We start from the raw sequence: 15,896 nt of genomic DNA on the forward strand, positions 1-15,896 counted from the left end.
TGCACAACACCACAGCCAGCCTCGCCGCAAAGCGACGACCCAACGAAGATCCAAAATGGGCAAAACCCACCCAGCCAGACTAAGGGGATGGCAGACCGTCAAGCCTGAACTGACAAATACCGCCACACGGCCACAGCATCGCTCAGCGCAACTTACAGCCAGGACCCCAGGAAGTTTACAAGGCGAGCCTGTAACCTCCACGGCCGCTCCTTTCCTTTGCACATCCAGACCGCGGAGCAAGGAGCCCAGACACCCACAGCAGGGAACAGCACGGAGGGAGCCATCGAGACCAAGCGCTGGATCTCCTCAAACGCCCATCACATTGTGGGAAACCCTACTCCAACCGCATGGTCCAGCCTGCCGACTACAAACAAACCCGCTCGACCACTGCACCACAGCGCGGCTTCGGGGACGACCACGGCAGGGCCTTGTGCAGCTCCAACGAGGCATAGGGTGAACCATACAGGGGAAATCGGGACTCTAGTTCTCTAGCCGGGTGTCCTGACAAAACACCTTAAGCCACAGCACGAACTTGGAGAACCGTTATTTTATCTCCCGGCTTGTTTGGTGAGGGACTCCTGCCTGGGGGCCTCAGGGGGTTTATTATTTTTCTTATCCTTCTACCTTTTATGTTTACCACTCGCAATTTAAGTGAGTACAATCAACTTACCTAATCAACCAATGTTACCTTTCACATGTACTCCACCAACTCGTGTTTCTGCATGCTTAATAACATAAAAGTGTTTACTTTCCTAAAAATACTATGCAACATGCCTTAAGTTCTCAGCATAACTACTATTGAAACATGCATATATAGCCTAGCTACTCTACTATCATTTACTCCAGCATTCCTAGCCTGTTATTTCTAACAAATATAAAATGTGCTATTTTATCTGCCATGTCATTGATTGCTATTGAATTGCTTGCATCTGCTGTCGTGGCTCTGCAAGCTTGTATGTTATCTTATGCACAAGAAAATAAAGAATTAAAAAAAAAAAAAAAAATGTCACAGCTACAGTTGCATGCTTGAAAGTTGAAAATATGCTAAGATGTCAGTTGTTATTTATCTGTACAACCGAGAATACAGGCAACCCTGGAAAGGAGTGGCCACAGAATTTAATGATGAACTGTATCCATTTGTAAAAATAACATTAAAATAACAGGTCAATCTTTTTATTAAAGGAAGTCTGCCAAAACCCTGCCAGTATCTAACAAAGTATCATCAGCAACTATTGACAGGACCATAAATTTCTGACAATTTACTAAAATCTGAATTGTCAGAAATTCAGACTGAATTCAGATTGAATTTCACATTTTTGTCTTCAACAGTATCAGAAGTTATGATCGGAATTAATCTTTCATTTATTTGGACAGGCAAGGATCTAGTAATAAGGAGATGCCTTACTAATCAACATAAATAAACTGATGACCCTGATTATTTAAACTGATGCCAATTTAGAGAAGCAATAACAAAGAACATTGTACACACACACACACATTATATATATATATAAATTAACAATTAAGAATATACAGTTAAGAATATATATATATTATAGCCAAACTGAAAACATAGCTCACTGGGAGAATTGATCCAGTTTGGCTATTTTGGCTTTAAAGGAATACTATCGTGTTAGGAATACAAGTTTACATGGAGAATGCACATGTCTTGCCTCCATGACTGAGGCATCATCTTGATGATCTCAGCCAATCAAATTAATTGGGAGGCTATTGCACATGCACAGCAAGACACTGTGCTGCGCCAATCCTGATCTCCTCATAGAATTGTATTGAATCAATGCATCTCTATGGGTAGCATTCAGCGTCTCCATGCCGAGTGAGGAGACGCTCAATATAGGTGCTGCATGTAGTGCAGCACTGAGATAGGAAGCACCTCTAGTGGCCATATGAGTGACTACTACTACAGGTGTTACTAGGCAACAATGTAAACACTGCCTTTCCTCCGAAAAGGTAGTGTTTACATTGCTGAGCCTTCAGGGACATGCTATAGATAACCAAACCACTACATGAAGCTGTAGGGGTTCTGGTGATCCTTTAAATTTTAAAATCTTTTTGAATTCTTATCTATTCTAACTTTAGTGAATTAGCCTGAAGGAATCTCTTATTTATTCAGTAATGTCTGAATTGTAACAAACGGAAACCCAAAAGGCAACATTTAGGCTATAATAGTCAAGCTGTAGATTAAGCTGGTTTGTAGCATTTTCATTCCTAATTCAATTTACTACAAGTTTCAATTTGAATTGTTAACCCTGTTCTAATTTGTGAATTGTTGCCCACAATTCCATGGCAAGTACCTATAATAAAAAGGACAACAGACCCCTATTGAGTACTGTTCCTAACTTTAAATATTTGACCTAAGATGCCTAAGATGTCCATGTTAAAAACTGTGGCAGATGGCAAAGAATATTATGATAATGTATTTGTTTATTTCTATTACTTAATAAAATACATTTCCTGTAGCTTAATTGTCTTTGATTTTTTTTGGACCAAGTGCTGCCAACAAAATGCTCTCTTGTACTACAATTCATCACCCTTTCTAATCTCTGGTTTATTATGTTATTTAGTCATTCCTGATCAAATTAATAGTGATCTGCCAACTAGCCTCTGGATTTCCGGGCTGTTTCAGTTTTCTTATTCTTGTGTTTATGACATGCATAGTTGGATTTGGGGCTGACAATATTCTAGTTTCTAGGCAATATTTTAGTTTCTAGTGTACAAACCTGGGACCAGAACTTGTGCATTTTAAGTTTTAGGGGTGTCAGTGTTGGTGACGTGTTGAGTGTTACTTAAGTGAGGTGGGACACTATTATGTCCTCACTGTCCCCACCTGTGGTGAGCTGGTGTGGGGTAAATATAATATTCAAAGGAAGGACCTCTCCCTGGCCCACACCTATTGGTGGTGGGTGGGGGCTCTAATATTAATATTAAAGGGATTAAAGGGGATGAACTACTATGCTGTGCCTTCAATTATGGATGCACAACCTCCATAACTGGAATGCTGCCTTACTTTACACAGAGCATTTACTATAGTTTAGTTATGTGAAATTTCTTTGTCAATTGTATTTTTACACAAAAACAAATAAAAGTAAGAAATATTAAAGAAGGAGGGCCTTTAGTCCACCCTAGGGCTTTATTAATTAAACAAGGATGTCAGTTATGCATCGAGTGGGAAAATGTTCCACGCTATGCAATCTAAATGAGAGTGCTCTCATTGGTTGCCTAGTAAGCCAACCAATTAGAGCTCTCTGACAGTCAAGTCTCAAGAGAAATTATTGTTCTCTTGAAATTTGCCTGTCACGGCACTCTGATTGGTTGGCTTGCTTTGCTAACCAATCAGAGCACTCTTACTCATATTATATAGTGTGGTAAATTTTCACACGCAATGAAAAAGTTGGCATAGCGTAGAAAAGCCTTCATTTGGGCTTCACCACTATCTGAGTGCAGTCTGCATGTAGCACTCAGTGGGTGTAGATGTGGCGTGTTTTTTTATTTTTTCTGCAAATTGTTTTTTTTTATTAGTAACGTTAGAGTTATGGATTTTTCTTTGCCCTTTTCTGTGGCTTAAATCAGAAAAATTTGAAGAAAGAAAACTTAAGATAGGTAAGTATAATTTTTATTTTTATAGTTATTAGATTTATTTCACTCCCTTACTATTATTATAGTGAGGGTGGTAGTAAGGTTATTTTTTTTATGGGGTGTGGCAAGGGGATTGGGACACCGAAGATCTTGGTGTGGGGATGTCAACATACCAATATTGGGGAGAGGGGGGGGGGGACAGCATTTCGACCACCTGAGTTTTATTAATTAGAGTCCCCACCACCACCCATGGGGCTGGGCAGGGGGGAAGGCTAGGTTTCCCCCCCGAATATTGTCATTTAGGCCCCCATCCGCCACCAACCATTGGGGAGCTGGTGGGAGGACATTAGGTCCTCCCCCCTTTAATAGCAATATTAGGGCCCCAACGTGCTGCCAGTGAATGGGAGCAAGGGTGGACACTAACTCCTCCCTGTGAATATTATAATTGCTCCCACCAGCTGACTAGAGGTGGGTACAGTGGGGAACATAAGGATGTCCCCCATTCTTATTTTTGTTACTGTACCCCACCCAACGCCAGTGGGTGGGTGCAGGCTAGGACTATGCCTCCCTCCCACCTCCTGTTATATCACAGTTTGTATTAACCCCGGGCCACGATTTGCCGCATTCAGGCCAGATTTCATCATCCTGCACCATTTAGTCTCACTGAAATCCAGACCAAATTCAACCAGTTGTGCGTGAGGCCTAAGGTAAGATGTGCCACAGGCCACACACATACCTGGCCTCTCTCCTGCCAATCAACTTCTGAATGCTGTTGCAAGGAGGAAGAGGTTCCTATATGCGTGGGAGCTGCAGCAGACATCAGCACTTACCACCAACAGAGCTCCAGATACCATAAAAGGAGCAGCCATGTTAAGGTTTGCTCCACCTCAGGTAGGTCTTGCTCTCTGATTTATATGTATGGGGCGGGAAATGGGGATCAGGGAGCAGAGGGAATACTACTGTGATGTCCCAGCATACCCTCCCACCACCTGCTGTATTGTGGGAGCTGTAGTCTCCCAGCATGCACTATGAAGCCATTAACGTCACAGAGTACCGTAGCACAGGGGAGGCATGAGCATCAGAAGTGTGTTGTTCTCCTCAGAAGTCACCACTGAAATATCAAAGTTTTTCTATTTGATGTTTAAAATATTGATTTCATTATTTTAGGTTTTAAAAAAAATAGGGGTCGTTTTATACATGGGGGTGTCTTATACACAAAAAATTATGGTGAATTGCCATCTCCCTTGCTGCAAACATCCTGTTGTGGTTTCTGTGCCCAAAAGTGCATTATTATTTTGTATTGCGTATTTGGTATTGATTTTGGGTAACCCTGACTAATCTGTTTCTGTAATCCCAACCTTGGCTCTGTTTCTCACATTATTGTGTTTCTGTAATTCCGAACTACTCTTCTTTTACTCTTTTGCAGGCATTTCTTTCCTATCTCTAGAAAGTGAAGCAATGTGTTGAAGCAAATACAGGCATGAGTCGGCAAAGAGTCAAAAAGAAAGGAAGATTTGAGCAGGAAATACTCTTGAACACACAATAACCTTAAGCACAATGGAAAAATCCGAGCTTAGTTGGTTCCTTTTATTTACTATAGCAGTTAGAAGAGCATAATTGATTTCATTTATATTCATCAACATTAGTTAAGAAAAACACAATCAGTAGTTTATTTTATTCTTAGAGACAGAACAAAGACCTGTCATCCACACTCATCCATAGTGGAAATGGATTCACTAAATCTGCATGAATGAAATGTATGCCTGGTTCAAACAAAACCAATGGGTTTGGGCAAGACTTCTATGGTAAGAGGTGATCAATCTCATCATTTAACACTTTTAGGAAAATTTTAAGGCCAGTAAATAAAAATATTATAAAATTATTAATAATACTGACAACAGAACAAGCTGGAATTGATATTGATTCAAACTCCACAACTAAACATGTAATACCATCCTCCATGTTGAAAGAATCTATACAAAGCCATATGTATGCTACTCTACCCATTAGCTATTTGATAACTTCCTAAAGAATAAAGTCGGTGTGCAGGAATCTATAATGTGGAAAATTCAATTTCTACAGTATACAGCAAGTCGCCTAGCAACAGCCTTCCCTGCATTTACTTGTTTTTAAAAAAAGTGATATTTTTCACTCTCTTTTTTTATTTTACATCTTGGAATTTAAAATACACACATTTATATATTTTTCCCACCAATCTATAATAAATATCTAGAATTAGTAATCTTGGTTACTAGTTCTAGAAAATGTAACTACTGAGGAAATGATAAAGAATAAAAATGCTGGTTGTGTGCTGGCTAACATTTATGTAGATTTGAGCATCCCGTTCCTTATTCTGTACTGATGAAGAGTTAATAAAGTTTACAGACGGAAGAAATATGCAAACTCATGCACTCTCCTATCCAGCGTTGCTTTGTGTCCTTCAATGTGTGCTTCTCATATTTCAGTTCTACTTCAGAGTATTTTTTTTCCTGTCTATTCTCATTCAGCATATGATTCCTCCCCCCACCCACCCTTTTTTTCTTTTGATAAGATTCTCTTTCTCACCTAGGATATGTTTCAGAATAGCCTGGTTCTGGTCCCAAATACTGTTGAATGTGTTCCATCTTGAATGGCCATCTGGAAGTGGATTTCTCTTCATCCAACCTCCGCAAGAAAACTGATAGAAGTCTTGGCATGGATCGACAGCACGGTCCAGTGAATCGAGAATACGGCCAGCCACGGAAACACAGGCTTCTGAGAGACACAGTGAGCGGGACCTATCTGAGAGAGAGAGAAAACAGAGGACAGGAAGGGAAAGATATATGGAAGAAAAAGGGTGTTTAATAAAAATGGGATCATAGACAGAGAAGGAATTAAAAATAAAGAATGAAAATCAGGCAATTAAACGGAAAATAAGTATAAATGTGTAAAAAGAAAATGAAAGAGGAATGGAAAGAAGAAATATTCTTAGCAAAGCAAAAGTTGAAAATTATTTAACAAAGCAACTTATTTTCTTTTTCCCTTGTGCTGTAGACTGAGCTCATCTCTTTTTTATGGAACTGGCCCTCTAAACAATAGGAGAGAAATTATGTTGATCCATATATTGGGATTACTAAATCTTACACTTTAGATGATTAAGGGATGGTTTCCAAGTCAAAATGGCAGATAAAACAAAATAGATGGAAATACAGACTAATTAGAGATCCATGATTTGAACCCTCTCAAGGTTATCTACTACCTGTCATCTGCTGTACTCCCAAAGCAATGAGACTTCCGAGAAGCAGCACTCCCAACACCGCACTCAAGACCCCTAAGAGAACTTCTGGCTGAGATCTTCCACCAAGAACACCAAGGATATGTCCTCTGCCTTTCCGGAACCCAACCTTAAAAAAATGGAAGAAATATTTTATACCAGTTTTTGTAGTAATGGCCTATTTTATTGGATCAACAATAATGAATTTAATCAAGATATTGGAAGGTGTTTTTTAGAGGTTATTTATTTTATTAAGTTCGACCAACCCCAATTATAATAATTAATAGAGATAATTTAGGTTAAAAGGGTCTTGGGAACCTATGGTCAACTCGGGAGGTTATTTTAGTTTCGGGGCCTCTATCTCACATCATTGAATAGGTGGCTTGGGAACCGCAAAGTCCACCATTATATATATCATTCTCCACTCCACAAGCACATTCAGAGGGGTAAGGTTAGGTTATTATAGATCACTGTTCATTCAACTGCACATATGGTGGGGGAAGATAATCTATTAGTCAATTCCCTGTGGTAATGAAGGTCCCCTATTTTGGGGGATAGACAATTTATTGGCATCTTTCCATTTTGAAGGTCCTCATTACTTTTTTTTTTTTTATGTTGACATGTACACTTTCAGATACATTTGTTCTGAATTGTAACCTCACCTCAACTGTGTCAGGGGATGCTGTGCTCTCCCCTGCAGGGTCTTGACTATCCTCATCATTAAATGTGGCACGCTTGTAGTCAGACATCTGGGAAAAAAGAGGGGTTACAAAATGACAAATAAACACCAGGGTTGTAGTGACAAGTAACTTTTAGGCCTATCTGGAGGCATAGGGCTTGACATTTATATATATATATATATATATAGAGAGAGAGAGAGAGAGAGAGAGGGAGAGACAGTAAGATAGCACATATTAATGAGATTAAAGGTATACCTCACTAATATAGTGGGATTGGTTCTAGACTATACATGTAAAGCAATTCACAAGCTTTTTTCATTTGATAGCGCATATAAAACCATTTAAAGATGTTTACTCTCTCATACATTATATGTGTATTAAGTGCACAATTATACTAGAGCAAATAAAAGCTATCACCTTACATATTGCTAACACTAAATGAGTAGAGATTGTGGGTGTTCATCACATAGGCGTGCGAACAGGGTGTGCCAGGTGCCTAGGCACACCCTAATCCCCGCAGCCTCCATGGGCCGGTCTCCCTCACCGGCCCACAGGCAGGGAGGGTGGCTGGAGAGGACACGGGGAGCTCTAGCCAGCAGCTCCACCGAGTTCCTCTCGCGAGGTCACAGCGTTGCCGCGGCAACGCTCAGATCTCGCGAGAGTGAACTCTAGTCCCGCAGGTTAGAGTTCACTCACCACTGGACCTCCAGGGATGGCAGCAGCACGGTCCCCCTCCCTACAAAAGGTAAGAAGGGAGGGGGGCGATTAACTAAATGGTCCCCCCCCCACACACACAATACACACAAACAGCACACACACACACACACACACACACAGCACACACTAACAGCACCCACACACTAACAGTAACCATACACATACATCACCCTTACACACACATCACACACACACTAACAGCACCCTCACACTAACAGCACCCTTACACACACAGCACCCTTACACATACACACACACAGCACACACTAAAAGCACCCTCACACACACACACACACACAGCACCACTACACACACAGCACCCTTACACACACACAGCATCCTTACACACACACACACCACCCTCACAAACACACACACAGCACCCTTACACACACACACACACTAACAGCACCCTCACACACACACAATAGCAGCACCCTTACATACACACACACACTCACCACCCTCACAAACACACACACACCGCACCCTTACACACAGACAGCGCCCTCACACACACACAGCGCCCTCACACACAGCACCCAATGTGTGTGTGTATGTAAATATATATATATATATATATTAATATATATACGCGGCGTGTGTGTTTGTGCTTTAGGGTGCACACCCTTATGTGCACATCTATGCTATGGCTCATCATCTGAATATAATCTAAAAGAACTGTATAAAGCAAAGTACCATAAAACTAGATACTACTGTACCCTGTACCTCTCCCATACCCATCCTTCCCTGTCCCTTAGTGTACCCTCCCCTCCCTGTCAGTTACTGTACCTCTCCCCTACCCTTTCTTCTCTGTCCCTTAGTGTTCCTCTCCCCTCCCTGTCCTTTAGTGTGTGTGTGTGTGTGTGTGTTCCGGTGTGCCTTATTAAATTTTGTACAGTTGCCGAGCGGAGCGGACCGCGGTACAGGAGCTTTAGCTTCCTGTACCCATTCGGACTGACAGGAAGTACTCTCAGTGAGCACTTCCGGTCAGTCCAGCCGGGTACAGGAAACTGAAGCTCCTGTACCCCGGTCCACTCTGCTCGACCACGCTACACTGAGTGCACTGGCTTACATTTAGGGGTCGCATCTGCGACCGCACCCGTCACTCCAGGGGGCAAACCGCTGGGGCCGGTGTTCAAGGGGTCCATCGGATGTCCCATGGAGATGGATTTTCAGGGGGCCCGGTCAGCGCTGGGTGCTTTAACAGTGCAACCGGGCCCCCTGTGATGACATTACTGCTGGGAGGAAGTGACAGCCCTGGTCACTCCTCCCACCAATCACACAGAGCCCGTGCGGGAGGAAGAGAGGAGGGAGTCAGAACTCTGACTCCCATCAGCATGAGCCACCACTGGACCCCAGAGAATGTCACCCTCCTGCACCTAATAGGTAGGAAACAGGATGGTGACTAAAATATTTTGTATATGTGTGTGTTTGTTTGTATGTATGTGTCTGTGTGTGTGTGTGTCTGTATGTATATGTCTGTGTGTGTGTCTGTCTGTCTTTCTGTATGTGTGTCTGTATGTATGTATGTGTCTTGTGTGTGTATGTATGTGTCTGGATGTATCTATCTGTCTGTATGTGTCTATGTGTGTGTGTCTCTATGTATGTATGTGCCTGTGTGCATGTATGTGTGTCTGTATGTATGTGTGTGCATGTGCCTGTCGGGGGGAGAGTGGGGAGGAACGGGGCCCCATGGATCAGTTTCGCACCGGGGCCCCATGGATTGTGTGTACGCCACTGACTGAGTGACTGGTAGGAAGGAGCGCTGAGCGCTTCCTTCCTGCTGGCCACTCGATTCTTGCACCCCCCCGGCCGGTGCATGCACTGGGCCACCGCTGCTGCTCACATTATCGGCAATATCAGTATCGATAATAGTGGTCGATACCGATATTTGCCAAAATCCGGAATATCGGCCAATAATGTCAGCCATACCGATAATTGGTCTATCCCTACATTGAAGATTTTATTATGTGAGTACACTACATCGGGGAGAGGCTTATTTATACATTGTATTGTTTGCATACACTTTTTTTCTATTTAATAAATTGTATTGCACCATAGAAAACGTGTCTATTATGCGCTTTTAAGGTTTTTCTTCTAAGCTACCAGACACTACTGCCACCATAACAACTTAAATTCATTTTGTTTGTGGTGGGAGTATTCCTTTAAGCATGGGATTAGTCACATATGACCTGTAACAATGTGTTCATAGGTGATACCTTTAGGAGCACTGTAAGCAAAGAATACAAAACAAACCAATAAAAACACAAAAACAACAAAATGTATTAGATGACATGCTCTCGAAGTTCTAGTCAATGTGAGATAATGATTCAAATGCAGCTTATGGCATATAAGTGGCAGTGACAATGGGTTTCTCGGAATACAAGATATTGAACAGACACTTCTAAACTACTTGGGTTGAGACATAATACCAAGAGAAACTAAATTATTTGGAAACAAACAGGATCTCAGTTTAGATTTCAATATTTCTTTAGACTGGCGAGTTTTCCTTTTACGACTATTGGAAATTAATGACGTCCAAACATTTTCTCACAGACATAATTTTATCATGTACTATAACTGGATATCTTCAAGTTTCACCTAATAAACAACCCATAAATTGGTGCGCAATATCAATTAAAACAGTGCACAATTATCTTGCCATATACATCATGCAAAAAAAACTAAACAATTAAGGTGTCTAAGTGACCACTAATTATTCATACAATAATGGAACATAGATTCATTTAAGTGCAAAGATATATATTTACATGATATATATTGTAAGATAATTGTGTATTGTTTTAAATTATATTATACACCAATTTAGTTATTGATTAATTGTTTTTTATTGCCAAGAGATATATTGCAAGATAATTGTGCACTGTTTTAATTGATATTGCGCACCAATTTATGGGTTGTTTATTTGGAGTCTGTTTACCAGGGTTGGTTGCAGCATGTATTAATTAGTGATAAAGTAAGTCATTGTATAGTGATACTTTAAAATCAATTTTGTGCCATCTTATTCATTATTTGGTGTTATACCTAGTTACACCTGTTATACGGTTTTATCTAAACTCTATATATTTATTAAACTTGGCTAGTTGTCTTTGTATGATATCATCAATTAGCATTCATTTATAAACAGCACAAGCAGTTTTCTATTAAGGTTTGTTGTCCGTTATATACGGTAAATCAGATGGTTATTCAAGGGTGCAACCTTATCGCATGCCAGTTCAAACCTTGGCTCATGGACCTGGAGATCTACATATTAGTATTTGCAACAATGAATATCCATCGCCTGAATTTCAGGGGTGATAAGCTTTTAAATATTGTCTCACCTCAATAAAGAATGAGGAGGAAAGAGATGCATATTAACGCCCTAAAGAATAATCATTGTAAACACTAACGTGCTTAGTGACGGACTAAATAAACATTGTCACGGTAACCTAAAGGCTACAGAGGAAAAGTAATCATCTATATTTATTAACAGAGGCTTGGAACATGATAGGGTGAAGGTTCCTGTGAGCAACACATCTTGCATACTTAATCAGCATAACTGTATGCAATGACAGTACCACAGTGCGCATGCATAATTATTAGCACACCTGGTGTAAAATAAATATTAATAAGGATCCAGAAAGGTAATGTATAGGCAACAATGATATGATTTTGTGAGCATTGGTCCCCATATAGCTCTCTACTTTAGAAAGGACAGCAAACCTAACTCACTTATAAAACCATCCAGATGGCAAAAAAAATAAACAGATTAAAAGCTTTTTTGACCATTTTTTTGACTAGGTGTCCTCCTGCTAAGCATAAAACAGTATGTTTTCTTCCAACATCTTCCCCGATGAACAATGTGGTCATTCTTGAAAGCCAAGACTTTTCCTACAGCAATAAGCATATTAGTCATAAATAGCCGGCGTACAAGCTTCATGTGCTCATTTGCTCGACCTGAATAATCACAGTGCGCATAATATATGTTTGAAAAATACACATAGCATCTATCAAAGTACACTGCCATAAGGAGGAACGGAATGTTTATTTGACTTCATGACCAAAACTGAACTGGAGACATTTCTAACAATCCATAATTTAACCTAAAAGGAATAAGTACCATGTATGCTAGTTCCAGGTAAGATCCAGAGTAACAAGGGCAGTAGCAAAATCTGCAAAATCAAACGCCTAAATTACTTTAGCTTGCTGAAGTCCTATATGTGTGAAGAGTGCTTTATGTGTGAAGAGAGTCCTCCATTTTTAATTTAACAAAAACATGCAGATTTCAACAGAAATTTGAACTTTTAAAAATAAACCTGGTTGGAGGGTGGAGCTTAACAGCCGAGACAAGCGGTCGCACTATTCTGGAGCTCCGAGGCCCAAACGTGAAAAACCGGGCAGACGCCCATCTAACCTGCAACCGGACCACGGCGAAAAGCCCTCGACCAACACCACAACAATATGGGTCGCAAAACCAGAAAAAAACCCCCGGGGAAAAACAACCCGGGACTCACCATAGGAGACATGTGGCGGCAGGCCCGAGGCGCAAACGAAGCCAACATGGCGGCACTCCACGGAGGCTGCTCGGACTTCTCCAACGACCTCTCAGGTGAGGAATACCTACCGACCCACACAGCAGGACGACCCTCACCACCGACCAACGCCACACAGGACTCCACACCAGCGACAGTGGCGATCCTTAAGCAAATGCTAGCGGACCACCACAACGACATCCACAAGGAGATCATTGCACTGAGGGGAGACCTAAAGGGGGTGACAAACCGCCTAACTACAATAGAGAACCGAACCGAAACGAACACCGAGGATATAAGGGAACTCCAACGTACTGTGCAGGAGCTGCAGCAGCGGCAACGCTCTTACGACCACTGCATGGCCGAGAATGAAGATGCCAGGCAGCGTAACAATTTGAAACTCAGGGGGCTCCCAGAGGATGCCGCAGATGCAGACCTACCACAGGCCATCAAACGCCTGCTCACAATTATACTGCCACCGGCACAAGCTGAGCACATTCGCCCAGAACACATTTTCCGGGTCCCCAAGTCACCAAAGGCGCCCGCTGGGTTCACCAGGGACACCATAATCGCTTTCTGGAAAGGCTCTGACAAAATGGCGATACTGGACGCCCTGCAGGGCAAGACGCCCCCACAGTATGATGGCAGGGCTCTAAGTTTCTACGCAGACCTCTCCAACAGCACCCTGGCTTGGAGACGATCCCTCCAGCCACTTACCACCCTCCTCCGCCAAAAAGGCCTCAGCTACCGCTGGCGACCATCTCACACCCTCACGGTCCAACAGGGACCCGACTCGCATCAGATACGGGACTTATGTGATGCAGCACCACTCGTACACTCCTTAGGCCTAACTATGGACTCCCTCAAACCAAAAGGTCAGAAGAGCCAAGCTTCCCCGCAACTCAGATGGGACCCAACCAGGACTGTCCCGTTCGTCCCACAAGGCCTCACACCGGACCCATACGCTACCATCACCACTTGAACAGAGATGGGCGACCACATGGACTACCGGTCCCGACAGCAAGCACACATGTGGTGGTTGAATTATGACTGTTCATTCCTGTTCTCAATATTCCTGAAAGCCAACTTTAACACATTTAACACTCCAGAGCTCTACCCATGGTTGGCATCGGATGAACCGGGACACTTGGCCAAGCAATACCGGACCCATGTTGCGCTTTCTCCATCACTGACCCAGTTAGACCCATTTGCGCAGCTTAAGCACTGGTTGTCCTCATATCGATACATAAGCACTTGCTTTCTTTTTATTTTTATTAAGCATGCCTCACTTAGCAAAAGGTGCTCTCCTATAGTTATATGATTCCAGGCTAGATTATTGCAAGCAACGTATATAGCCTGCCAGTTACTTTTATTTGGCCAGTCTTCACACAATATGTTTGTATTTACTTGTTATATTTACTAGATAACCACAAGCATCCTACTAGGCCCACCCACAAGCCATGATTAGGCTATCACAGCCGACCTCAATCCTCTTACCTTTCGCTTACTTGATATTATTATGGGTACATATTATCTGGCCTAACATGGGGCGGCATGATTAGACGTAAAATCAGAAATGTTAGCTTGAAACGCTTTCATTGTGTAGTACGTTCAGAAAGATTATGGTTTACAACTGTGCAATTACTCCATACGATATTTATATCTAACAAGCATTTACCTTACTTTATGCATTGACATTAATCGGCACGTAAAATATCTGAAAATTTTGCTTTGTCCACCTAAACTGTTTTCAAACATGCTCAAACACTTATTTTCATGTTGAAGTCCTAATGCTAGCCAGTCTGCCCATATGCCCGGGAGAAGATGAGTGTCAGTTTTTGACAGTAATTAATCGTCTATTGTGTTATCATTTTATGTTATTTTACTCCGTAGTGCATAATAGTGTCTAAACGAAACATAAAACATACCCGCATGCCCTATGTATTTCCCAATGCATTTACCTAGCTCGATCATTTTTCTTTTGCAAACCCTAGACGGCAGGATGTACGCATCTCTTCATTGGTTATTATTTTAGCTAGGCGTGAAACTTAAGTAAAGAAGAGCGAGTGACTAAATATGTTAGCCTATACCGGGTAAAACGTGAATAATATTGTATCCCTACAACACAAGCACGCAACGCTAAGCTCGACTAGACGTGTTTAGTACTTAACATATAGCCGAAAGCAGGCAACAGTTTATCTTTCCCTGTAACGTTAAGGTTGTTTGATCATGCTTAACCCCTTAAGGACCAAACTTCTGGAATAAAAGGGAATCATGACATGTCACACATGTCATGTGTCCTTAAGGGGTTAAGGCTTAACCCATAGATTCATACCGCGATGCTCTACTACAGGGGTAGGCAACCTATTAGCAGCACTGTGCCGATATAGGATTGTGATGTCCCGTAGTGTGCCGATCCTATTTTTTTTTTTAATTGAGGTGTGTATGCTGCCGTATTCTGCTTGTGTTATTTTTACTGTAATTGCTTTGTATCGTTGTATTTGTGCGTATATGAGCTATTATATTGTATATGTTCAGGAGTAGTTTATGGTATCGTGTATGATACATATGAATGTGGGCTGTGTATGAGGGCTGCTTGTGAAATTTTGTGTGGATGGATATGTCAAATTGTGTGTTTGGTAGTGTGTGGGGGCTGTTTGGGGTATTGCATGTGAGAGGCTGCATGTGGGGTTGTGTGCATGTATGTGGATTGTTAGTGGTGTTGCATTTGTGGGGATTGCATGTGTGTGTGGGCTGTTCATATTATTTGTATGAGGGGAGGGTTATTCTGCATGTCTGTGTATTTCTGGTCCAGTGGGAACCAGGCTGGCCAGGTACAGGTCAAGAACAGGAGTTGTGATAGCTGTCGAGGGCTGCTCTACTACAGTGTGGATTCCCATTCACAAGAGCTGGGAGGAAGTGATCTGAGATCACTTCCTCTATGTGCTACAATGCATAAATTGAGGATTGTCATTCACCACCTCTTCGTATTAGCAGATATCTGAAGTTTTACTGGGACTCCTGATAGGCCAGAGTGTGTTTGGCTCTAGCAGCCTTGAGTGCCGTGCAAAGACACCTCGAGTGCCGTGCAAAGACACCTCGAGTGCCGTGCAT

The 15,896-nt window shown here is 41.9% G+C and overlaps 1 protein-coding gene across 1 annotated transcript in view; it reads right to left on the minus strand.

Moving 5' to 3' along the window:
• Positions 1–15,896, minus strand: part of ECE2 (endothelin converting enzyme 2) — an 87,337-nt gene that overhangs the window by 50,481 nt on the left and 20,960 nt on the right. The window contains exons 2-4 of the mRNA XM_063442884.1: positions 7,513–7,599; positions 6,836–6,980; positions 6,163–6,378 (exon numbers count right to left, since the gene is read on the minus strand). Of these exons, the coding sequence (XP_063298954.1) occupies positions 6,163–6,378; positions 6,836–6,980; positions 7,513–7,599 (448 nt within the window). The remainder of the gene's footprint in view (positions 1–6,162; positions 6,379–6,835; positions 6,981–7,512; positions 7,600–15,896) is intronic.

The sequence above is a fragment of the Pelobates fuscus genome, chromosome 2 (genome assembly GCF_036172605.1).
Source record: "Pelobates fuscus isolate aPelFus1 chromosome 2, aPelFus1.pri, whole genome shotgun sequence".
Taxonomy (NCBI): Eukaryota; Metazoa; Chordata; class Amphibia; order Anura; family Pelobatidae; genus Pelobates; species Pelobates fuscus.